The sequence below is a fragment of the Gossypium raimondii genome, chromosome 11, assembly GCF_025698545.1.
Source record: "Gossypium raimondii isolate GPD5lz chromosome 11, ASM2569854v1, whole genome shotgun sequence".
Classification (NCBI taxonomy): domain Eukaryota; kingdom Viridiplantae; phylum Streptophyta; class Magnoliopsida; order Malvales; family Malvaceae; genus Gossypium; species Gossypium raimondii.
Genome location: NC_068575.1, coordinates 57,958,370 through 57,983,509, shown reverse-complemented (window position 1 = coordinate 57,983,509; position 25,140 = coordinate 57,958,370). Strand labels below are relative to the sequence as shown.

At 38.5% G+C, this 25,140-nt stretch overlaps 4 protein-coding genes across 9 annotated transcripts; 2 read left to right on the top strand and 2 right to left on the bottom strand.

The window, feature by feature from the left end:
* Positions 1-485: 485 nt before the first annotated feature.
* On the top strand, positions 486-1,560 carry LOC105802416 (mitochondrial pyruvate carrier 1). The gene is made up of 5 exons (XM_012634033.2): positions 486-648; positions 799-902; positions 1,013-1,067; positions 1,196-1,331; positions 1,412-1,560. The coding sequence occupies exons 2-5, from the start codon at positions 810-812 to the stop codon at positions 1,464-1,466; spliced, it is 339 nt and encodes a 112-aa protein (XP_012489487.1). The 5' UTR covers positions 486-648; positions 799-809; the 3' UTR covers positions 1,467-1,560.
* A 742-nt stretch (positions 1,561-2,302) lies between these two features.
* LOC105802422 (uncharacterized) lies at positions 2,303-16,866 on the top strand. 6 transcript variants are annotated; one of them, XR_008190827.1, is made up of 13 exons: positions 2,303-2,838; positions 2,932-3,007; positions 9,119-9,324; positions 9,420-9,506; positions 9,599-9,691; positions 9,952-10,106; positions 10,242-10,326; positions 10,552-10,638; positions 10,717-10,836; positions 11,150-11,251; positions 11,343-11,513; positions 12,553-14,006; positions 14,112-15,277. XR_008190827.1 is itself a non-coding variant. In XM_012634044.2 (12 exons), exons 1-11 carry the CDS (start codon positions 2,524-2,526, stop codon positions 11,508-11,510), a joined length of 1,494 nt encoding a protein of 497 aa, XP_012489498.1. In that variant the 5' UTR covers positions 2,303-2,523; the 3' UTR covers positions 11,511-11,513; positions 16,349-16,866. The 6 variants fall into 6 exon arrangements, 5 of the variants coding, with proteins under 5 accessions (XP_012489498.1, XP_012489499.1, XP_052479426.1 ...); XM_012634044.2 differs by lacking the exons at positions 12,553-14,006; positions 14,112-15,277 and adding an exon at positions 16,349-16,866; XM_012634045.2 differs by having other exon boundaries at positions 12,553-15,277.
* On the bottom strand, positions 12,799-15,146 carry LOC105802419 (uncharacterized). The gene is made up of 2 exons (XM_012634035.2): positions 14,436-15,146; positions 12,799-14,354 (listed from the first exon to the last, which is right to left on the bottom strand). Exons 1-2 carry the CDS (start codon positions 15,144-15,146, stop codon positions 13,035-13,037), a joined length of 2,031 nt encoding a protein of 676 aa, XP_012489489.1. The 3' UTR covers positions 12,799-13,034.
* A 1,117-nt stretch (positions 16,867-17,983) lies between the features above and the next one.
* Positions 17,984-20,792, bottom strand: LOC105802426 (glyceraldehyde-3-phosphate dehydrogenase 2, cytosolic). Its single transcript, XM_012634051.2, has 11 exons — positions 20,620-20,792; positions 20,426-20,526; positions 19,952-20,067; positions 19,744-19,843; positions 19,417-19,563; positions 19,271-19,331; positions 19,096-19,193; positions 18,802-18,944; positions 18,576-18,659; positions 18,355-18,444; positions 17,984-18,211 (listed from the first exon to the last, which is right to left on the bottom strand). The coding sequence occupies exons 1-11, from the start codon at positions 20,645-20,647 to the stop codon at positions 18,166-18,168; spliced, it is 1,014 nt and encodes a 337-aa protein (XP_012489505.1). The 5' UTR covers positions 20,648-20,792; the 3' UTR covers positions 17,984-18,165.
* Positions 20,793-25,140: the final 4,348 nt, after the last annotated feature.

Sequence of the window (25,140 nt, the reverse complement as noted above, 5' to 3'; positions counted from 1 at the left end):
TTATGGTGATAATGGCTGGTCGGTTTAATCGATTATTGCTATATAACCGAATCAACTGTACCGAGTGAATACTCATCCTCTAACAATGTTGAGCAGCTAGACCGGTAGAGTGGGTGAATGTGAGTGCATAATTCATGAAAGCCAATCCATATTCCAAATATATACTAAACCTGGCAAGAAAACCTTATCTCAAGGATTTGATCAGATTGGAAAAACAAAATTTAATGTGATAAAGTAGCCGCCATTGATTATATTTAATGTGATGAAGGAGCCGCCATTGACTATTATTCTATGAAAGCTATTGAGTGTTAAAAGCTAACTGACATGGAAGATAAACAAGTTGTCATTTTCAATTATATATAGAGAGAGAAGGAAAGTAACGTGAAGGGAGTTAGATTTGAGGGGAAGAAGTAAAAGGATTGAAGATACACTTGGATCTAAATGAATATTGTTGTAGTAATTTACTTAAAAATATAAAAATATAAAAAAAATGTCAGTTAATGGTTGCTTGTTGGACTCGTAATTGAATCTTTCTACTACTGAATATTCGTATATATCCTCCACATTCTGGGAAGACATTTCACCAATTTTTGACTATTGCCTATTCAAGTTTTGAGTTCATCAAACTGCTGCAATAGTCATATTTTGGTAAGATATGTTTGTGCGTGTTTTTATGGTGCTCATGAATTTTCAATAATGGAAAGAACAATTGTTATATGGGGATACAATCTTGTGGTTTTTTTTTTCTTTTTTCAGTATCATTATTATTTGTTTTACAAACGAGGTTTTCATTTGCAGAAATAGGAGGAATGGAGGTGTTAAGAGCTTTTGTGAACAGTCCCATTGGCCCTAAAACAACTCATTTCTGGGGCCCTGTTTTCAACTGGAGCCTCCCTATTGCAGTATTTGCTAAAAACTCAAATCCATTTCAACATAGTTCACTGCTGTTTTATGTCATTTCTATGAGATTAATCCAAGTACTCTTGTGTCTATCGCTTTCTTTCTTTTAAAGGCATTTTTAGACACAAAGAAACCCCCAGAAGTGATATCGGGCAACATGACTGCAGGTCAGCCAATCTCTAAGTTTGACCCCTCTTTTTATTCTTAATTCAAACTTACTCCTACGAGATCCAACTCTAATCCCAGTAATATAGATATACGTTGCTAAATTATAAGTGATTGATGTGTTTTGAAGTAATGTGCGGCTACTCGGCATTATTCATGAGGTTTGCATGGGTGGTACAGCCACGCAACCTCCATCTTCTTGTCTGCCATGCCTGTAATGAAACTGTGCAGCTTTATCAGCTCTCCCGTTGGATCAAGGCTCAACAGTAAGCCTTCGTAATATTAAGCACTATAAGAGAAACACAACTCAAAATTTATATAAATAAAATTAAGTTGTTATCTACAGGAATTCACAGAAGAAAGATGAAACTGAGGCACCAAACAGCAACAAAGATGACTAGTTACTACAATGATCATTACACCTTGATCTTCAATAAAAACTCTATTGTAAAATTTGCTTCTTTCTCAACAAGATGAAGTATAATTTTCTATAAAGCTTGAGTAAACAAAGCTTAATCCCAACATAAATTATAAATATCTTTTTGTTTAGCTTATCTGCGCTACTTAACCTCTGATTCGCAGGGTTATGGTTTGTTTAATATTTTAGCTTAAAGATGAACTGTATTAATTGATTTGTAAACTTTTACAAAGAAAGGAAGAAAAGTCTCAATACATTGAAATTAAACTCAAAGATATACAAATTAAAGAAAGAGTACCTACCATATTAATCCCAAGGAAAAAAACATTAAAAGAAAGCCACCAAATCCACCACTCAAGCTACGTATAAATCCAACTGGAAGATAATTAAAAATTATTATTTTTATAAAATAAATTATATTATTACTCTTTTAAAAAGTTCACACATATCATGATGTGACCATCTAATGTTTAACATTACTTATTTATAAAATTATATTAAAAGTATTTATAAAATATTTATTCATTTAGTTTTTACATAAATTTTAATATAAATTTTTTCTCTTACCCATATCATTATCATGCCACATAATCTAATTAAAATTCCATAGGAAATGAATAGTTGCGATTAATGAAGAAATAATAATTTCAATTGCATTAATAAATAAATAGAAAAAGCAGATTATGATAAACTTATGGTGCAATAAAAATATTTAAAAGTTTTATATAAAATAAAATACTTTTAATTTAATATTTATTATTTGTAAATAAATAATTATTTTTCAAATGGCTAGTTAATTTGTGATAAACCCAGTCGGAAGTAGTTTCTTGGTATTTTGAGTAGCTTCAAAATCTACCGGTCAAAACACACAAAAACGCCCAAAGATTTTTTGCTTCCCTCCAATTCAATCCACTTTATCTCAAACCTCAGACCCCATTCTTTTCTCTTATCCCTAAATCCTTCTTCCAATTATAATATCTTCAGTAAGTTAAAATCCTAGCTTTTACTTTTACTTTTACTTCTCTCAAGAGACTTTCTTAATGGAGCTCACTTGTTTGCATAACAAATTCAAATTTCCTTCTTTACCTCACCTTTCACGTCCATTCTTCAAGAACCCTAACCCCAGAATCTTCCCTCGAAAAATAAACATTCTTTTTCTAGCTTCGGCTTCGGATACTGTTGTGGCTAGTTCAATAAAGGAACTTGGCAGCAAGAAAGATGATGAATTTGGGGACTTGAAATCTTGGATGCACAGAAATGGCTTGCCCCGTTGTAAAGTTGTGCTCAATGAGAGCACTTCACACGATGAGAAGCATATGCCTGTACATTATGTTGCTGCCAGTGAGGATCTTCGGGTAATTAAAATAGCTTAATTTTTTTGGTTTTTTTTCTTTGTTTTTATTGATGGGGTTTTGTAAAATTCGCGTTTCCTGTTCTGGGTTTTGTAGGCAGGTGATGTGGCGTTTTCGGTGCCCAATTCATTGGTTGTTACGCTTGAGAGAGTGCTGGGAAACGAGACTGTTGGTAAGGTGCACTATATAAATTGTTGAACATTTTATAAAGCACTGAATGCTCTTTTCAATATTGGAAACTTGGTTCATATATAGACATTGTTTTGTTTTTCTTTTCTCTCAACTTGTAAAGCTGATTATGGCCTTGGATGATAGTCTAGTGTCACGGGCTTAGAATTTTCGCCTCACGATCCGTGCGGCTTTAGACAGTTTCTTGCTCCCAAAATGCCTAAATCAGCCTAACTCCTACGATTTGAGAATTCAAGAGAATTCTCCTTTGAAAATCAACACAAACGAAAGCAACTCAATAATCAAACAGACATGAACGAAGAACGAAATAAAAACAAGCCTCAGAATATCAAGAACACAAAGAGAGAAGTTTGAGCGAATACTCTCAAAAATTCTTATTACTCTTCAAAACTCAAGTGATTTACAATGAGGGGAGAGGCCTCTATTTATAGTTAAGCCTCTCCAAATCTAACGGTATAGATCAAGTACATCAACGGCTAAGATCGAAAGGTATCTATAAATCAAATCTCTAAGATTACAAAATCATATTTTCTAAGATTACATATCATATCTACGATTGCATATCCTTAAAGATTATATTTTCATATGTGACAAGCTTGTAGATGGACCTTCAATCTCTTCAAGCAATGGGTCAGTCCCATCGGGCCAAATGACCTCCTTCCCACTTGATGGATTGCACGAATGTGTTATGGTTGCGGGCTCCCATGTGTAACCCATGACATTCTCCCCCACCGAATCTAACGACGCCCTTGTCGCATCCTCCGCATGGTACTGATCTATCTTGTCTTGGAATTGCCACAAGGCTTCAGCGGGTTCCCAACTTGTCTCACTATTGGGAAATCCCTTCCATCGGACCAAGTATTCAAGCCGTGGTCGATAGTACTTCCGTCTTATCACACGATCCCCCTCGATGTTTTCAACCTCTCTATCATAGGCGACTTTTACCCCCATTGGTGCTTGTTTGGACTCATTCCGTTTTGGGTCTTCCCCATCTTCATGGAATGGCTTAAGCATACTCACATGGAACACTGGATGGAGTTTGAGTTTTTTAGGCAACTCAAGCTTGTAGGCCACCTTGCCTACCTTCTTCACCACTCGAAACGGTCCCTCATATCGTCGCACAAGCCCTTTATGCAACCCATTGTGTCGCAAAATCAAGTGTAGTTTAGCAAGGACTGATTCACCAACCTGATATTGCACATCCCTTCGATTATGATCCGCCCACTTCTTATTGTGCTTACTTGCCTTGTGTAGACAAGCCCTAGCCAAATCGTTTTGCTCTTGCCAATCTCTCGCAAATCGATAAGCTGCTGGATTTGATCCCGCATAACGAGTTGCAACAGCATTGGGTGTAAGTGGCTGTTGCCCTGTCACTATCTCGAACGGACTCTGGTTTGTCGCCCCACTTCTTTGCAAATTGTATGAAAATTGAGCCACATCCAACAACTTTGACCAGTCCCTTTGTGTGGCACTCACATAGTGCCGAAGATACATCTCCAACAACGCATTCACTCGTTCAGTTTGCCCATCAGTTTGTGGATGCACGCTGGTTGAAAAAGTTTAAGTTCGAGCCCATTAACTTGAACAACTCCGTCCAGAATCGTCCTGTGAATCGCCCATCTCGATCACTGATGATAGACTGCGGCACTCCCCAATATTTCACCACATGTCTAAGAAACAAGCGAGCAGCCTCCTTAGCAGGACACTCCTTGGTTGCGGGGATAAAGGTTGCATACTTCGAAAACCTGTCCACCATAACAAAAATGCTTGCAAATCCGTTAGATTTAGGCAAACCTACAATAAAGTCCATGGATAAACTCTCCCATGGGCGTTCCGGAATAGGTAAAGGTTGTAACAAGCCAGCAGGAGCCTTCAACTCGATTTTATCTTGTTGGCACACCAAACAAGTCTTCACATAAGTCTCCACATCGTCACCCATGTGAGACCAATAAAACCGATCCTTTAAGAGAGCCAAAGTGCGATGTATGCCTGAATGACCAGCCCATCTTGAATCATGACATTCTTTAATGACTTCCTTTTGCAAGTTCCCATGTTGAGGCACATATAGACGTTATCCCTGGGTGTATAGTAATTCTCCCTCGAGCCAAAATCGCATCGTTTTTTCATCTTTGGCAAGCTCAATCAAATTTTTGGCCGTGGGATCGTGGGACAACCCTTCTTGAATGCGCTCCAATAAGGGACTATTGGGTTGGCTTATCGTTGCAAATTCCATCTTCCGGCTAAGCGCATCAGCCACGGTGTTGGCACTCCCCGGCTTGTACTCCATGCTAAAATCAAACTCCACTAGGAAAACCTGCCAACGAGCTTGTTTGAGGGACGATTTATTCTGGTTAGGAAATAACTATTTGCGACATTATCAGTGAATACCATGAACTTGGAACCAAGCAAATAGTGCCTCCATGTGCGCAAACAATGCACCACAGCAGTCATCTCTTTTTTTTGGACCGTGTATCTCCGTTTCGTCTCATTAAACTTTCGACTCTCGAAAACAATTGGATGCCCCTCTTGCATCAATACTCCCCCAATTGCATAGTCTGAAGTATCTGTACGTACCTCATACGCCTTTGAAAAGTCCGGTAAAGCAAGTACAGGTTCACTCATCATTGCTTGCTTTACTTGGTCGAATGTTTTTCCGCACCGAGAGTCCCAGTCCCATACTTTACCCTTTTTCAACAAGTCCGTCAAGGGTGCAGTGATCTTAGAATAGCCTTCAATGAAACGTCGATAGTAGTTTGCTAACCCAAGAAAGGACCGCAACTCCGTTACCTTGGTTGGTGGCTCCCAATCGGCAATTGCTCGAACTTTGCTTGCATCCATTCGGATCGTGCCACCTCCCACAATATGGCCTAGAAATGACACATCTCGTTGGGAAAATGAGCATTTTTCCTCTTTGACATACAACTCATTTTCCCGTAGGACTTGGAACACCTCCCTCAAATGTCCCACGTGCTCCTCAAGCGTCTTACTATACACCACAATGTCATCGTGATAAACAACCACAAAGCGATCTAAGAAGGGTTGCAATACCTTACTCATTAGGGTGCAAAACGTGGCCGGAGCATTTGTCAACTCGAACGGCATCACTAGGAATTCAAAAGACTCGTACCGAGTCACACAGGCTGTTTTGGGCTCATCCCCTTTGGCTACTCTCACTTGGTGGTACCCCGATCGCAAATCCAACTTAGTAAACCATCTTGCGCTACCAAGTTGATCGAACAAATCTGCAATAAGAGGAATGAGATACCTGTTCTTCACAGTGATCTTGTTTAAGGCCCTATAGTCAATGCACAATCTCAATGACCCATCATACTTCTTTTGGAATAACACTAGCACACCAAATGGGGCTTTGGAAGGTCTAATGAACCCGGCATCTAAAAGTTCCCTTAACTGCTTCCGTAACTCCTCCAACTCAGGCGGAGACATTCGATATGGTGCCCTTGCTGGCGGCTCAGTATTGGGCAACAACTCAATCTTGTGATGCACCTCCCTCTTAGGTGGCAATATTTTGGGCAACTCCATGGGCAACACATCTTGAAATGACTCTAGCAACTGCTTCACTTCTTTTGGAATTTCCCCCTCGAATTTCTCATCCACATTGTCCCTTAAGGTGGCTAAATAAGAGACTTCATTTCTACGTACTCTTTTGGCAAATTGGATTGCCGACAATGTTTTTCCTTCCATGCTTCCCTTTCTTTTCACTCGCACCATATATCGATGGTTCGAATCGGAGATTGTCATGTAATTCTCAGAAGGATAAATATCCGCATTAAGTCGATCAAGTAAGCTTAATCCAACCACAAAATCATAATCATCGAGTGGGATTACCTTAATGGTTGCCTTGCCGATCCACTCGCCAAGCCTGAGTTCCACTCCTTTAGCCACACCTGCTATGGGAATGCTTTTCGAGTTTACCGTTTTAATTCGACCCGAATCTTCCTCTATTTTGAGATCGAGTTCCTTCGCCATCTCTTTGGATATAAATAAATCAGATTCACCAGTATCAATAAGGGCATTCAATCTTCTGCCCGCCACGATAATGTCCACAAACATCAGTCCATTACTCGCATTGTCTTTGACACCACCCAATATCGTGCTAAGACTTTTGGTGTCGTATTCGGCCTCTTCTCTCGTTTCCATGGCATTGAACGCGACTTTCTTTGGGCAATCCCTCATCCTATGTGGACCTTGACAAAGATAGCATTTCATGGCCCTTTTTTATCCCACGGTCTACCTTGACTAGCCCTTGGGCCTTCGCCATTCTTTTCTGCTTGATCTTTGTCTCCCCCACCATTGCCTTTGGGTCTTGGTTTGGGCTTGGAAGACTCACTATTATCAAATTTTCTCCCCCCAACATCGTAGAAATTTTCTGCCTCAGTCATGGCTACGATCAAATCAGTGATACCTAGGTGATGTAACTCTTGCTTAGCCCACATTTTCAGCCCATCCTCGAATCAATAAAATGCTTCATTCTCATTCAAGTCTGAGATCTGAAGCATCAACTCACTGAATTCCCGAACATAATCTCGAACGGTGCCTTGTTGCGTAAGTCGACGCAACTTAGCACGAGCCTCCTTTTCAGCATGCTGCGGATAAAACTGCTTCTTTAACTCTCTTTGGAACTCCTCCCAAGTCTCAATAGTCGTTCCTCCACGTTTCTCATCCGTGGACCTACGTCGCCACCACAAGAGAGCAACATCAGTAAAGTAAATCGAAGCAGTGTTTACCTTAGTAGCATCATCCTCAATGCCCATTGCTCAAAAATATTGCTTCAATTCCCGCAGGAAGTTATCCACTTCTCTTGCGGACCTAGCCCCCTTGAACTTCTCGGATTTTGGAACATCCACATGACGTTGCTTCGGTCCCGAAGCCAACATCCCACTTCCCAGAGCAGCTTTACAGATTGTGAGCTCCCCCTTAAGCTCAGCAATCTCCTCTTTCATGGCAGTCACCAGGGCCTCAGGAGCTTCGTCCCTTACCGTCAACTTGTCCGAAGTGGACCTAAGAGTATCCAGCATAAATTCTTTGCTGTCTTCCCTCAATTCCTCCATACGGGTCAGGGCCACTTCAAGTGTCTCCCTCATGTCACCAACAGACTCCTCAAGATTGACCACTCGATTTTCCAAGCTCGACAACATGTTCCTCGATCGACTAGCCTTTCTAGCCCTCCCACGAGTCTCCATTGGCTCATTCTCACCAACTTCTTTCGACATCCTTCAATAGTGCTTTCGTAAGACTGGCTCGGATACCAACTGTCACGGATTTAGAATTTTCGCCTCACGATTTGTGCGGCCTTAGGCAGTTTCTTGCTTCCCAAAAACGCCTAAGTCAGCCTAACTCTCACGATTTGAGGATTCAAGAGAATTCCCCTTTGAAAACCAACACAAACGAAAGCAACTCAAGGATCAAACAGAGATGAACGAAGAACGAAATAAGAACAAGCCTCAGAATATCAAGAACACAAAGAGAGAAGTTTGTGCGAATACTTTTAAGAATTCTTATTACTCTTCAAAACTCAAGTGATTTACAATGAGGGGAGAGATCTCTATTTATAGTTGAGTCTCCCCAAATCCAACGGTACAGATCAAGTATATCAACGGCTAAGATCGAAAGGTATCTACAAATCAAATCTCTAAGATTACAAAATCATATTTTCTAAGATTACATATCATATCTGCGATTGCATATCCTCGAAGATTATATTTCCATATGTGACAAGCTTGTAGATTGGCCTTCAATCTCTTCAAGTAATGGTCAGTCCGATCGGGCCAAATGACCTCCTTCCCACTTGATGGATCGCACGAATGTGTCATGGTTGCGGGCTCCCATGCGCAACCCATGACACTAGACCGTTGTTACAACAGTTTCCATGTAAATTTCTCAAAACAAGAAATTATAAAGTAGGATTTAATTGTTTTGCAAGCTTACGTGTCTTTGCAGTACTTGTGGAACATCTATGCATTTATGTTTATATTTAACTATAGATTTAAATTGAGTGGAAAAGGGAGAACACAAACTGCTTCAAATTTCTTTTTCAACTTGATTTGGTTTTGTAATTATGTTTACTTGCCTACAGCTGAACTTTTGACAACGAACAAGTTGTCCGAATTGGCATGCTTAGCTTTATATTTAATGTATGAGAAGAAGCAAGGAAAGAAATCATTCTGGTATCCCTATATTAGAGAGCTCGATCGCCAACGAGGAAGGGGCCAGCTGGCTGTGGAATCTCCCCTTCTATGGTCAGAAGAAGAATTGGCTTACCTAACTGGTAGCCCCACTAAGGTACCAAGGACGACACAAATTTCTTTTATCTGCTTTCCCTTTTCTATACCCGATTTACTGTTTCATGACTGTGTTCTATATTGTGCATAAGTTAGGCCGAAGTTCTTGAAAGGGCTGAAGGAATAAAAAGAGAGTATAATGAGCTTGATACTGTCTGGTTTATGGCTGGGTCTCTCTTTCAGGTATTGTATTTCATCCTTTTTTCGTTTTTCATTTCTGAATCTTAGAGCTCAGAGCGTGATCGTAAATGTTTTCTTATTTCTTTGCATTGCAGCAATATCCATATGATATACCTACTGAGGCTTTTCCGTTTGAGATTTTCAAACAAGCTTTTGTTGCTGTTCAGTCTTGTGTGGTGCATTTACAGGTCATTTTCTCTCTAGATGGTTATAAACATTTCCAATTTCCCCTAATTTTCGAGAAATATGTTTTCAACCCTTGTGGACATGACTGACTTATTCTCTGGGAGTATTCTTTATGGTTCGCGTTTTATAAAATTTTAAAAACTTAATTGGCTAAACCTTCTTGATAGCTTTGCGTATACCAAAACCCTCTTTTTTTTCTCCTTTCTTGAAAATTTTGAAACAATATGTTTGAATGATAAACTGAAAACTTGTTTTTACTCAGAAAGTACCTTTGGCTCAGAGATTTGCATTGGTTCCTCTTGGACCCCCATTGCTAGCTTACAGAAGCAATTGCAAGGCAATGTTAAGTGCTGTTAATGGTGCTGTTGAACTAGTGGTTGATCGCGCATGTAAGGCTGGGGAACCCATTGTTGTCTGGTATAAATATAAACATATAAAGTCTTATTATTTGTCCATAACATTGATTTCTCTCTGTCATGCTTTAGCATCAAAGCAATGAAACTTTATCACTCAGAACAAAAGTTGACATTGGTGAATTTGTTGTCTATTCAGGTGTGGACCACAGCCTAATTCAAAACTGCTCATCAACTACGGATTTGTTGATGATGATAATTCTTATGATCGCCTGGTTGTTGAGGTAAAATCTGGATTTTCTAACTTGTATATGCAATTTCATAGTTTTCTTTGTCAACCATGCTAATATGCTTAATGAATGAAAAGATATTTATGCTTCTGTGCTTGAATGTCTAATATATGTTGAAAAATTGATTTATTGAAGTGATGCGATATGGCATTGATGAGATTGAGATTTTGTGTTTTTCTCTTTCAACCATGTTGATATTTTTATTTACTGTATGTTCAGGCAGCTTTGAATACCGAAGATCCTCAATATCAGGACAAGAGACTGGTTGTTCAAAGAAACGGCAAACTATCAGTTCAAGTTTTTCATGTATTAACTCAAACCTCGTATTAATTGGATTATATTGTAGGATGTTATCCTTCTGATCTTACTTTGTACCTGTTGCAGGTTTATGCAGGGAAGGAAAAAGAAGCTGTTTCTGATATGCTTCCATATTTGCGATTGGGCTATGTTTCAGATCCTTCTGAGATGCAATCTGTTCTTTCTTCTCAAGGTCCAGTGTGCCCAGTAAGTTTGTTTATTGCAAACTGCTATTTATTTGCATACTTTATTAACTGCATCACTTAATCGTAATTGAATCTAAGATTTATGTCCTACTCAAATTGAAATCCGGCTAATTCAGTTAGATGACTGAACAAACGTGATTGAGAAAGATCATTACTTGTAGAAAAAAAGGTTTTCAGCAGTGGCTCTTTCTTCCTTTGAAAAATTGTTTCTAGTTTCACCTTTTATAGACCAATTAAAATCCCGATATCATTTTAGAACCAGTGAAATTCCTTTTTCCTCCTCTAAAATTCTGGTGACATACTTTTCGTAATAGGTGAGTCCCTGTATGGAACGAGCAGTGCTAGACCAGCTTGCTGATTACTTCAATAGACGTCTGGCTGGCTACCTTACTACACTGAACGAAGATGAGTCATTGGTGATTTTTGTTGTTCTCTTGACCAAGTTGACGATTAGATCTGAACTTATGGAATGTTAGTTTTGATTAACATATTTTTTTGTTATGTTAGTTGTCAGATCCTAACTTGAATCCCAGGAGACGAGTTGCCACTGAGCTAGTTAGGTTGGAGAAGAAAATTCTCCATGCTTGTCTGCAAGCAACAACTGAACTGATAGATGAGTTACCTGATCACACTGTGTCTCCATGCCCTGCACCGTATGCCCTGTTGTTGAAATGAAAGGTATCTCCACTCACCCTCTGTACTTCTAATTCATTTTCTTGTTAATTTGGAATGAACTTTCTTCAGAATTACTTGTCTCTGGCAGCCTATATTGCTCAGATGAAATCTTAAAAAGGACATTCCAAATACATGGAAGTCTTGAAAAGAATTCAATTATACCCATATTAGACATGTACATGTGTTCAACACTTGCACTCGAGTCCGAGTAACATGGCCACCGGCCAACTAAAAATTGAATCTACTAGCACCCTTTGGCCTTTGTCATCTGTCCCCATATAACCAATCGCATTTCATGATTCTTCCAGCCTTTATTAATCCATTGTCTATATGAACTTGATTCAACTAAACCAAAAAATAATGTTCAAAAAATGGGGGTGCTTGAGAAGTTCTAGACTCTTTTACAATGTACTAAAAAAAATGTATAGAAGCATCTTAATCCTAGAGCAACAAGGACAATCTATTAACAATGGCAAGTGTCCAAATACTTATGCAGAGACATTTTCACATTGGGTACTACATCTTTTCTTGGGATGTTTGGCAGGTAGGTTTAAGAATTGGCACCTCGAACAGAACATGGGAAGTTTGTTGCTGGATCAAATAGGGTTTTAGAAGAGAGTATCATCGTTTTTCTTTTCCGAGCTATCGGAATCCATGGTGTGCATTTAGTGAATGGTTCTTCAATATTCATATTAACTTCAAGAGTGTCTTCTAGTTGTAGTCTTGCAGAGAAGAGAAAGAGTCCAAGAATCTTCACCTAACGGTTGCATAGAATAATTCCAGCCACTAATGTTGGCCAGTTCTTGTAACTGTAGATTTAGATGACCCTTTTTTTTTTAATCAGATTTCTTTCACTTGTTGAATTTACCCTCACTTCTAACTCAATTTGTATTAGAGCTGACTCTAACTTGGCAATTTGTATACTCGTGTTATGTTTATGTTTATTGTTTTTCAAAAAAAAAAAAACAGTGTATCTTGTTTTAATTCATATAATTTGCAGTCTTAAATTTGACACCTCTCTATCTCTCCCACATTTCTTCAGTTTCTGGGATCAATCTGCTGAGACCTTCTAACAGTAAAACAAGCATGAAGTTTCTTACTGATGCCTTTTTCAGCTTACAATATTTAGTTGAAAAAAAGTCAGTTTAATTATAACCTTATGTTTAGTTCAGTTGATTCATAGAGACTACAAACTTGTTTATATTATAACCAATGACTCGAATACCCAATAAAATGAGTTAATAGATAGGCTGGTTTTTATACCTTTCTCATACAAAGGTTTATATGCTTATATGCAATCTAAAATGAGAACTTCAGATTTCATCATATCAACTGCTTAGAAACATAAAAGTTTATTTTCCACATACAGGTTTATTTTATTATATAATTGTTATATATGAACCAGACAGCAAGATGCAGATATTGCTGATCTTTCTTCTTTTGTAAGTTGCTTCCTATATAGATTCAGATTGTTGGTCTTGAGATCATTTCAGGACCCAACTCTTCCTGTCAGAGACAACCATATCAAGCCATTGAGGCCATGGCTGGATTTACGGTAGTCTGGTTCAGGTTCAGGTTCAGGTTCGGCCTCTGCCTGCTAACTGTGGTTTTCATAGTCAGGCCCGAACCTCCAAAACAGAAATACTGTCTCTTTAACCCCTTTTTGTTTGATCCTTGCTTCTCAATTGTACTTGGTTTTTCATCATCAGTACTTGGAATGTAGCAAGATGGTCCACCAATATCCTCAGTGAAAATTCCCTTTTGTTTATCCAATGAGCTCGGAGAAGAAAGGGATGACCTCGAGAACGAACTCGATCGAGATCTTCCCTGAATCGTTAACTGCGGCATGTCTTGCATAACACCTTTCATAATCCCTGATGCAAGTTTTTTCTTTGCAATTGGACTGGATTGATTACTCCTCACGGATAGTGTTCTCTTGTTGTTAGGAAGTGATGATGAAGGCTTTGAAAATCTTTGTCTAAGTGGGATTGGAGTTTCTTCAGAGCAACCTTCAATTGATTTCTTCAATCTTTTCGGTTTTTTCCCTTTCATATGAGGCCAACGGAGAACACTTTTCAATCTCTGTGCTGCCTTATTCTTCGAACTTGGTTTTATATTGACTGATGATTTCCTGTTTTCATCACCAGAATCGTAATCAATTGAGGATGAACGACTTCTTCCTCTGCTACTGGGATCATTAGCATCATAAGCATCCCATGTAGTCTCAACACCAGTATGCAAGAAGATTTCGGTGTCTGATATTCGGAAAGAAGTTCCGGGACTGCTTCCATGCTGCATCTTTAAGTGTGAAGCAATGGCTCTTCTCGCAGTGTGGTCCTTACAACCAAACATTCCCCCGGCTGAAATCAAGTGTCGGATAAGCATATCCGATGAAGCGGAATGCGGCCTTCGTCGAAGTAGATCGAGCGGAGTCATTCCATTCGCATCACTGGTGTTCACGTTAATTGATGGTGCAGACATAAGGAGTTGCACCAGGTCAGTGTGGACATTCCCAATGATAGCCAAGTGAAGTGCAGTCCTTCCATCATTGTTTTTAGCATTAACAATGTCTTCCATGTTGAACTTCTTTTCGTGTACCAGTCGCTTCATAAGATTGATCTGTAGGTCAACTCTTCTAAAAGTTGGGGTCTGAAAACCAGACACTGCGAAATGGAGAAATGTTTCCCCGGCATTGTTTCTTACGGAGATCAACGAGGGAGACACATGAATCAAAGCCTCAACAACGGCTGCTTGGCCCCTGTAAGCAGCGATATGCAACGCGGTGTTGCCTTGATCATCTACGGAGGCAATGATATCGAAAGATGAAACGAGCTTTTCAACCACCTATAAAATGAAACAATGCTTGCATTAGTCAAGGTAATGAAACTTAACCACTAACATAAACATAGAATACTTGAGGCTAACCTCAACTTGGCCTCGGCCAGCGGCAGCATGTAATACGGTCGAACCACGCTTATCTCTATAAGCCAATACATCTTTGTAGTAGCCATGAAGAAGCTCCATTAAAATCTTTAAATTTCCTCCTCTAGCAGCAGCATGAACAGCTTTGTTTGTGATCTCCCACTTATAAACAGAAGGTATTTCCCCGATGTGCTCTTTGAACCCTTCTGCATTAGCTGTCATAAACCTCGGTGAGACTGCAAAGTTGTATATAAGCGTGAAAACCTCAGAGTTTTTGCCCCTGGCAGCAGCATAAAGAATATCAGTAACACCATACTCTCCTTCTCCGAAAACAAGTAGAGGATTCCTTTGAAGAAGTTCTTGAATGAAACCCAAGTCTCCGGCTGAGGCAGCCGTGTACATAAGCCATCCACCGTAGCCACACCTGATAAGGGAATTCTTTGTTTTCTTCGATTCACATTTGATAAAAAGCTTCCTAGCAACCTCAGAACGACACTTAGCAACATCATCGAACTGTTCTTCATCATCCCATACAGTCTCGAGCCGGCGGATCCTCCTCAAAGAGGTCAGCTTGATGAGATGATTCCCATCGATCCGTAGAAGCTCTCTGACCAAGTCGTAATGGCCATTAGCTGCTGCCCAATCGATGGGAGAAGCATACCACCATTGGTCTCCAGTGCTTTCCCAGCGAAGAGGGAAGTATGTAGGAAGCATTATGAAGATTAACAAAGCAAAGGCCCTACCGGACTCAGTGCAACAAAGCAAGTCAAATAGGGAAAAAGGCTTAACTAACCACTGTAAGAAACTAAAGCTTCATTAATGAAAATATTCAAGCAGTTGAACTACCAGCATCAAAAACCATTGAAACACCCTGAAAAGAAATGAAGTAGATCAAGAAAGCATGTGCAGTGAATAAATGCTTTCTTTCTGGTCTTGATAGCCAAGAGTTTGAGAGTTAATGATAAATAACATCAACTATAAGATGGTGTATGAAAGGGAATAGCCAATGATCAGTCTCACAAAAAGGTGAAGAACATGAAAAGATGGTATGTTCCTCAATTGGAATAATAAACTGTTCCAAGATCATATCGGTTAATCTTCAAATATTATGAAGTGGGTAAATTGTGCTTACTTTAATCTAAGATTTAGTTAATTACCATTTGTGTAATGGTCCATCAAGTTTATTGATTAATTTGGTGGTTAATCTAGTTAATCTTCTAACACACATTTGGCCTAATGTTGATTCAAGTCAACAGGGCAACCCCTACCACTACCACTATGTTAGTGCTTTCTTCTCCTCCTATGATATTGACAGTTGAGGAACTTAATTGTAAATTTCTAACCTGATCTCTTGAGAAACTTGGAAGTATTGAAGAATGATATTATTGTAGTTATATTTGTATATATTTTCCCAGATCTGCTAACAGAAGAAGTTCGGGTTTTGAAGGTTTGGTTTATGAGAAACCTTGTCAAGTTTGAAAATTTTACATCATAAAGAGTGAAAGCCTTCAAAAATGTCACCTTCTGCTGTAAATTTTGGATTCCAAGACCTTTGTTTTAAGTTGACTTTAAAAAAGTTAACATGCAAGATCAAATTCAAGATTGAAACTAGAATAATTTGTTACTTCAAAGATAAAAATTAAGACATAGTGAGGTGGAACCATGTCCAACTACTCAAAAATACTTGGATTTCATAGCTTCGAAAGCAAAGAATGCCATGTGAAAAGCAGCTTTTTAACAATATATATATAGTTTTAATGGCTACTAATACATTGAAAAAGGCTGAAAATAGAGGAGTGGGGTTCCCTGCTTTATCAACAATAATGCATGTGATATGTCAAATCCCTTGCTTTGCTTTTGTATCATTTTCATGCTTCCCACCATTGTTGTTTTGTTCTTAAATTATCTTCTTACAGGTCTCTTTCTTACCTTCAATGGCCAGTATTATGAAACTCATCGTCACATTGCCAGAAAACACACCAATTGATCTCTCAAATCTCCTTTGGGATTTTAAAAACTTATTGGATGTCTCATTGCATACATAAAGTAAAGGAAGTTTCGGATTCTGACTTCCACTTAAAGTTACAATGGCAAATATTAGAGACTTGGGACCCAACTGAATGATGCAATGAACCTTTCAATTGCACATGGAAAGTAGCTGTATATGATAAATGTGTTGATTTGAGTAGAGGAGACACAGAGGAATGCAACAACAACCAATTGATTCCTTGAAATGTAGGGTATATTTAACGTAGAGAGTAGATTTTATGTGATTTGATCTGTAACTCTTTATCTCATAATTTCCAATCTTTTGTTTTTAGCTCAATATAATGTAAATAGAAGAAGTACCACTAGCAGCTATGCAACAATCCTCTTCAGACGTGTGTGTTCTTTTTTTAATGTTGAGGATTATCGGACTGCGACCGATATTTAATTAGATTATATAACTTTATAGAACTAGTGGTATCATCCCTTGTCCAGACGCACTTTTTCATTGCTATTCTCATATGATCTTTAGAACTGCTCCGTCCTTGATTATATATTGGTCCCGACCAACTACTGTTGCTGACTTGACTTCTTCGGCTGAGAGAATTGATGGTTTTGGCGCAGCGTTGGCTGCCCCTTGAGAGCCCTTCTTGGGTTTGCGTGCCCGGTCGGCAGCCTACATTTGTTGCACTTGCTTGGCCCTATCCTAACTGCCTCCTCTAGTCCTTGCCAATAATCACACTTCTCAACGATCTCATCCGATCTGATTTTTATGCATCTCTGTAAAATATATGTCAATAATTGTATAATGGAAAAAAAGAGTTAAAATAAGAAAAAAAAATTTCGGGTGGGGGGGAGGAGTTCAAAAAATAAGAAATGGTTTTGTTTCTAGATTTGGAATAAAATTGAATGGAGATCAATTGATTTTTATTGGACTGGACCAAAATTGGGCTTGTTTAGGCTCATGAATTTTAAACCGAAATATGAAGATTGCTCAGTCTCAATGGCTCACGTAGTCATATCCAATAAAGGAATAGACCCAATGTCAAAAAGTTGGGCTGAATATGGCTGAGTCCCTTCATCACCACGACTCCAATAATCTAGAGGATAGTCGTAGCATACATGATAATAGAGCACAGATCTTTTGATTCCAACTTTATCTAATATTCTTTAAAAAATTTACATATAATGATATAATTTTATCTGATAATATATATATAGAAAATTAAAATTTATTTCTACCAAAAATTTTCATAATTGATTAAACCCCCCCCCCCCAAAATATCAATTGCTACCATGGATATGATGTCAGGTCAATTTCCTCTCAACATTTTTACCATCCATTATTATTATTCATACAAGTTTTAATCAATCGTTAAGAACAAGCAGAATTCATGATTTTACTGTACACGTGTAATCGTTGTTATAGGTGATATTTTCATCTTGGTCAGCTGCATCTTTACAGTTTTCATTAAAAGTTGATTCAGCACCTTTTCTCTTACCTTCTCTTGGCACAAACGTCACCAGCCTCAAATCACTAGCCTTTAAAAGTTGAGAACTTACGCTAACAATCAAAATAAAAATCCAATTTAAACAAAATAAAAACTGTTTCAAAAGATGCATACGGGTTCACTGATATATGTCCCGTGCAATTCTATTATTTCCAAGAAAATCTCTTCAGTTTCCTAAAAGCTTCAAGAACGAGGCTAAAAATTCCATGATGTAACGACTGTTACACGAAAATCACTCAGTTAACAGAAGCCATGTGTCTGATCAAGTCAATCACTCGGGTACTACAATTAAAAAAAGAAAGAAAGCCATTAGACAAGCAGCAAAGGAGAAGCCATTAGACAAGCAGCAAAGGAGAAGCCATAAACGAGTTTGATATTTGAAAGTATTATCGAGCTATCAAAATAAGGATATGTATAGTTTATACCTGTAACCCCACTCGTTATCATACCAAGCAACAAGCTTCACAAATTTGTCGCTCAAAGCAATTCCAGCCTTAGCATCGAAAATGCTAGACCTGTTAAAACAAAACAGAACCATAGAATCTTAGTCCCGGTTGCAGTTCCTGAAGTTATTAGATACGTAAAACTCCCACGTCCGAGAAAAAGTATCAACATTACAAAAGGCAAAAGGGATGTAGCTTCGCACCTGGAATCTCCAACAAAGTCTGTTGAGACCAAATCTTCATCCACGTAACCAAGAATTCCCTTCAAGTTGGTTTCAGATTCTTTCCTACACAAACAAAAGACGTGCAAGAACTTGTGTTATATAATTTGTCTAATAATGAAAATACCTTGAGGGCAACTTAAGGTGTGATCCCTAAAGGTTGAAATGCTATTATCATTATAAGTTAAAAAAACATTCTAATCCTTACTTGATGGCAGCCTTAATATCTTCATAACTAGCAGCCTTTTCAAGTCTCACTGTTAAGTCAACCACAGAGACATCAACAGTGGGAACACGGAAAGCCATTCCAGTGAGCTTGCCATTCAATGCTGGCAAAACTTTGCCAACAGCCTATACAATTACAAGATAACACCACAATCAACCATCACAATTCAATTCCAGCAACTAATCATATAATAGATACCTTATGCTGATAATCACTCATTCATTCAAAGGTAAAATACAGGTACTAGCATGTGAAAATCTAACAACCAAAATATACCTTGGCAGCTCCAGTGCTGCTGGGAATGATATTGAAGGAGGCAGCTCTACCACCTCTCCAATCCTTCATTGATGGACCATCAACGGTCTTTTGGGTTGCTAAATTAAAAAGACCAGTTTAATTCAACAATACACAAGTTTGCAACAAGAAGCAATAAAACATCATAAGTACTTGCCAGTAATCGAATGGACAGTGGTCATAAGACCCTCAACAATGCCAAACTTGTCGTGGATGACCTGTCACCATGTTTACAGATCAAGTAACACATTGACGATAAAAGTTTACCCAATGCTTCTGAAGAATAAGAGAAATCATTATTACCTTAGCCAATGGAGCAAGGCAATTGGTAGTGCAACTAGCATTGGAGACAATGTTGAGGTCAGACTTGTATTCCTTCTCATTGACACCCACAACAAACATGGGGGCATCCTTACTGGGAGCAGAGATGACCACCTTCTTTGCACCACCCTGAAAAATATTTTGGATAAGAATACCAAACATGAAAATATGAAGAAAAAAATCAGTTCAAAACACAGAACTTTAATTGGGTCGGATAAACAATAGACATGTTAGTTCCAGTAAATTTTCTCATATAGCCAAGCCAGCCAAGCCATCAAATAAACATATTATCAAGGTATTATCACGAACCTTCAAGTGAGCAGCAGCTTTGTCCTTGTCAGTGAAAACACCGGTAGACTCAACAACATAATCAGCTCCGGTTTCACCCCATGGGATTTCCTCAGGGTTTCTAACATCAATTGAAAACAAATCAATAAAATAGTTTATATGTGACAAAAATCACAACGACATTTAAGTAAATTACAAAATCTCTGTTAAAAAGAACACATAATACCACCTGATGCCAAAAACAGTGACAGGCCTTTCGCCAAAGAGCAAGGTCTTTGAGTCCTTCACCTTAAGTTCATGGTGCTTCCATTGACCGTGAACACTGTCGTACTTAAACATGTAGGTCTGTACAATACGTTCACCAAATTGAATCGATAAGCAAACTATTAAGTTAAACTTCAAACAATAAACAATAAGATTCTCTGCCTTTAAAATTTAAAACAAGTAAAATAGTTAACAGATCATCTTTAAATAATCTGTAATAAATTGAATTTAAATTATTTCCAGTTAAAACATATTATGTCTGTTAGGTAAGCGAGAAAATGTAAGATTCAAATCAAGAAAATTAAAGTCGATCATCACTTCTCCAGATCAGCTCTTCATCTACTAAAAGAAATTCAACACGAGATTTAATCCAAAGGACAGATCAACTAACATGCAAGCAAGCAAATACAAAGGAAAGTACAAATGTTCGTAAACGAACCATATAATCAGTGGTGATGAAAGGATCGTTAACAGCAACGAGCTCAATATCATTGCTTTGGAGAGCAACTCTCGCAACCAAACGTCCAATCCTTCCGAATCCTTCACGAAACACCAAAAAAGAAATCAGATCACAATTTTGTAAAAGGAAATGAAATCAAAATAAAACCCAAAAAAAGAATAAAAATTAAATACCATTGATTCCGATCTTGATCTTTGCCATGACGGAGAAACGAAATCAAACCTTAATGAAGACGATAAAAGGAGTAGAGAGATCGGAGGGTGAAGCGCTAAGTGAGTGATAACTGTAGGATACGAAGAGAAGGGTAGTTTATTTATGAGAGGACTTTAACCTAAATGAAGGAACAACTGATTGATGGAAATTTTTAGTGGAAAGTAGCGACCACAAAAATTAGTAACCGTCGATTGATTCGTTGGAAATGGTAAAAAACTGAAAATAATAGGTAAAAAGACCCCTTCAGTCCCTCTCAGTTTTGAAATTGAGTAAATTGGCCCCTTCTCAAAAAAATCAGAGCAATTTAATCCCTTCCAAACCTCAACATTTACACAAATTTTGCAAGCTAAATTTGTTAAATTGGGACCACATTAACAGAATCTCTAGACTTTAAGAGCTAAATTTGTTATTATACCAATCAAAATTACATACAATTGACGAAAAACATTAATGTTGAGACTAATTGTCCTTAATTGCTCACTTTCAAAATTGAAAGGGATAAAATTGCTCAAAAATTTTTAGATGGACCAATTTGCTCAATATCAAAATTGAGAGGGATTGGAGAGGTCTTTTTACCAAAATAGTATTAGTGCAGGATCACATTTGGAAGTTTATAAATATAATGGTAAACTACACTTAAGGTCACTAAACTATTAGTAAGTTTGTGTTTTGAAATAGTATGTCAGAAAAAAATTTACCAAAATAAGTTACTTTTTCATTGGAGCCTATTAGATAGGCGTCAATGAATAAAATAATAATATTTTTTTTGAATAAAATATAATTTTATACTTTTTCGGGTTAGTATATAACCCGTATAATACATAGTATTGGCGCCTATCTGGAAGGCGCCAATGGTGGTGCCTATTTGGGAGGCGCCAATGGTGGTGCCTATCTGGGAGGCGCCAATGGTGGTGCCTATCTGGGAGGCGCCAATGGTGGTGCCATACTGAAAGGCGCCAATGCTGTGATTTTTCTCTATAAATACCCCCAACACAAACATAAATTTGACTACAGAAACGGAAGAAAGAAGAAGGAAGGAAGCAGAAGAAAAGAAGGAAGGAAAAGAAGAAAAAAATTAGGTATTTTGGTTTTTTTTTTAAAATAGAATGTAGAGTCTTGTTAGTAATTTTATTATTTGAAAGTTATTTTGTCATGTTATTAATTTTGTTAGCTTGAATGAAAAATTTTGCATTAAAATTTTATGTATTTTGTTTACATTTTGAAACTGTTTTAAGAAATTTGAAATTCTTTTTTCTGAGATCTAGTATTGAAAATGGAGAATCGGTTTTTGTATGCGTTTATTTCGATGGAGAAATTTTAACAATAACTGTGGGATGTATATTTGAATGTCGCAAACAAGTAGCAATGAGATTTGATAAAAATATCTTGTTTGATGATATGAAGGAAAAATTAGTGAAAAAATTTATAGACGTTGTGGGAGAAGGATATCAAAAGTTTTCTACAAGTTTCCAGTATCAACAGATCCAATAAAATTTACCGAAATGGAACTTGTAGACGATGAAGACGTGGAAACAATGGTCGCTCTTTATTGTGGGACTTCGAGTAACAAAAATGTACTGATTCAGTTATTTGCTGAGTTAGCTAGTGTGGAGGCAACTGAAGATCCCACTCCATTAGGTGAAGAAGATGGAGTTGAAGCGCCGTGTATGGTGGTTCCGGTATCGTATGTTGATAGTCAATCACCTATACATGGGATAAATATTGATCTTAATGCTGCAGCTGAGACTGATGTGGTTGGTGATGATGTATACTATAGTAATGATCCTGTTGATTACGAAGTGGATAGTGAGAGTGATCCCGACGCAGACGAGGTCCCGGATGATATTGACAACGAAGGGGTGAATGAGGATGGAAATGTTAATGCGTCTTCAGTCGGAAACCAGATTCGTCGTATTGTGATACACAATAATCCTGGGGCACACATGTCTCGATAGATCCCGTCTGCACAGGCGGTGAGTTTTGAGTACCACGAAATACCACATGCTTACCGAATGGGCGTATATTCTGATCCAGATGAGTTACGCGTGGGCCAGAGATTTGAAAGTAAGGAAGAATGTATGTTTGCGATTAAGCGGTATAACATGAATATATCAGTAGATTACAAAGTCATCGAGTCTAAACCAACATTATATATTGGAGAATGTTGGAGGTCGGCAGAAGGCTGCAATTGGCGGGTACGAGCTGCATTTATGCAGAAGTCGCAGATGTGTGAAATACGAAAATTTGTTGGGCCCTACACATGCACTTCAACACGTATGACAGAAGATCATCGAAAACTTGACTCCAAAACTATCTGTACATGCATCATACCAATGGTGAAAGACATGCCGACCATTAAAGTTTCGGTACTGATTGCTGAAATACAAGTACGATTTCAGTATCGAGTATCATACCGAAAGGCATGGATAGCTAAACAGATGGCAATGGAGCAATTGTACGGAGATTTCGATGCATCGTACAATGAATTACAGGGATGGATAGCCGCCATGAGGGAACACGTACCGGAGACTGTAATTGAGTTACAGACACGATCTTATAACGGAACAAATGACCAACTACAATTAAGAAAAAGAATTTTCCATCGGATGTTCTGGACATTTGATCAATGTGTGCGCGCATTTCCCCACTGCAAACCATTTGTGCAAGTAGATGGAACCTGGCTATATGGAAAATACACACAGATCTTACTTCTTGCGGTTGCTCAAGACGGCAATAGGAACGTACTCCCGATAGCATTTGTCATCGTCGATAAGGAGAACATAGAATCGTGGGAGTTCTTTCTTACCAACCTGCGGAGGTATGTGATTAGCAATGATAATATTTGCATCATTTCCGATAGAGGAAAAGTATTAATTGCAGCCATTAGGCGTTCTGGTGTACCATGGCGATCTGTTTACTGCATCTGGCACATCGCGGCTAACTTCCAGCGAGATTATAAGAATGCAGACTGGAAGAGACAAGTTGTGAGAATGGGTAAAGAATTACCTTATCTTTTGAATATAAGTTTTAATGTTTTGGAGCAATACTGTAACTTAAATTTTTTTTAATACATATGCAGCGTACGAGCTAGAGCCACACATTTTTCGCCAAAGAATGGCACAGCTTGAGAGTGACATGGAGGGTCAAACCAACACATCTTTTCGGCAGTGGTTGGGTACTATAGAGCTGTGGCAATGAGCTTAAAGTTTTGACGAGGGCTTTCATTATGATCAAATGACTACAAACTTAGTGGAGGGGATCAACGCTGTGTTATTAAAAACACGACATCTTTTAATTTCATCTGTCTTCTCGGCAACGTTCTACAGGTTGGCTACATTGATGCCAAGAATGGGTCAGCAACAAGTGAACCAGATGGAGGCGGGACATGTCTTTGTCAAAGGCATTAGGGATGCAATGGTTGTAAACCGTCGAATGGCGAGGTCGATGACAGTAGAAGTATATTCACGACATAATGAAACGTTTCAAGTTACAGAGACCATCGGTCGTCGACCCAGTATACCACCTAGGTCCTACGGAGTTGATCTCAGAAATAGACGGTGCGATTGCAGAAGGTTTCAAACACTTCATTTTCCATGTGCACACGTCGTGGCAGCTTGTGCTAAAGTTGGGCTCAATGTAGAACAATTTATCGATGAAGTGTACACCATCGAACTCATGTTGCGTGCATGGGAAAACGAGTTCCCCGTGCTTCCTGACCTATCTACTTGGGAAGTACCTCCGACGACCTTCGAGCTAGTCCCAGACATAAGGTTGCGTAGAAACCTGAAAGGTCGTCCGTAATCATCCAGAATCCATAACGAAATGGACATTAGGGAGAAATCTGACGGGAATTTGTGTGGCGTATGCAGATTACCCGGTCATAATCGGAGTAAATGCCCTCTCCGAAACTACCATGTTGGACAATCGAGTAGAAATTGATATGTACTTCATTACATAAATATGGTTTGAATCACAAAATTGTCTAAAATTTGTTGCAGTTATGGAGACATTTTTAAACCATTGTAATTTTATTTAGATAAGAACTATCATTACATAAATTGATAATGGTTGTTTATTACAAAAACCCCTAAAATTGATGGTTTGATGGTGTGGTTCTAGGGGTATATTTTTGTGGAGCTCGACGCTCACGTTGTGGGCGATTACGGTTATCAACATTCTCCTCAACAGTATGTTGGGGTGTGTGAAACATAGATGAATAATCATATGTCTCAAATGCCATCGATAAACTTGATCTGGGAGGAGAGGAATACGACGGCAGATATTAGCCGGAAGGAGCGGAGTACTGAGGTGGATACGAAGCCACGAAATAGTCATCGCCCCCTAATTCTGGATGATAAGAACTATCCCTAGAATGTAGTTCGCTCGGCTCGCTCGCTCGCTCGCTCGCTCGCTCGCTCTTGTGCATGATGCAGATGTCGAAGGGGTTGCGTAATTCGTGTCGTATGCGGAGGGACTACAAT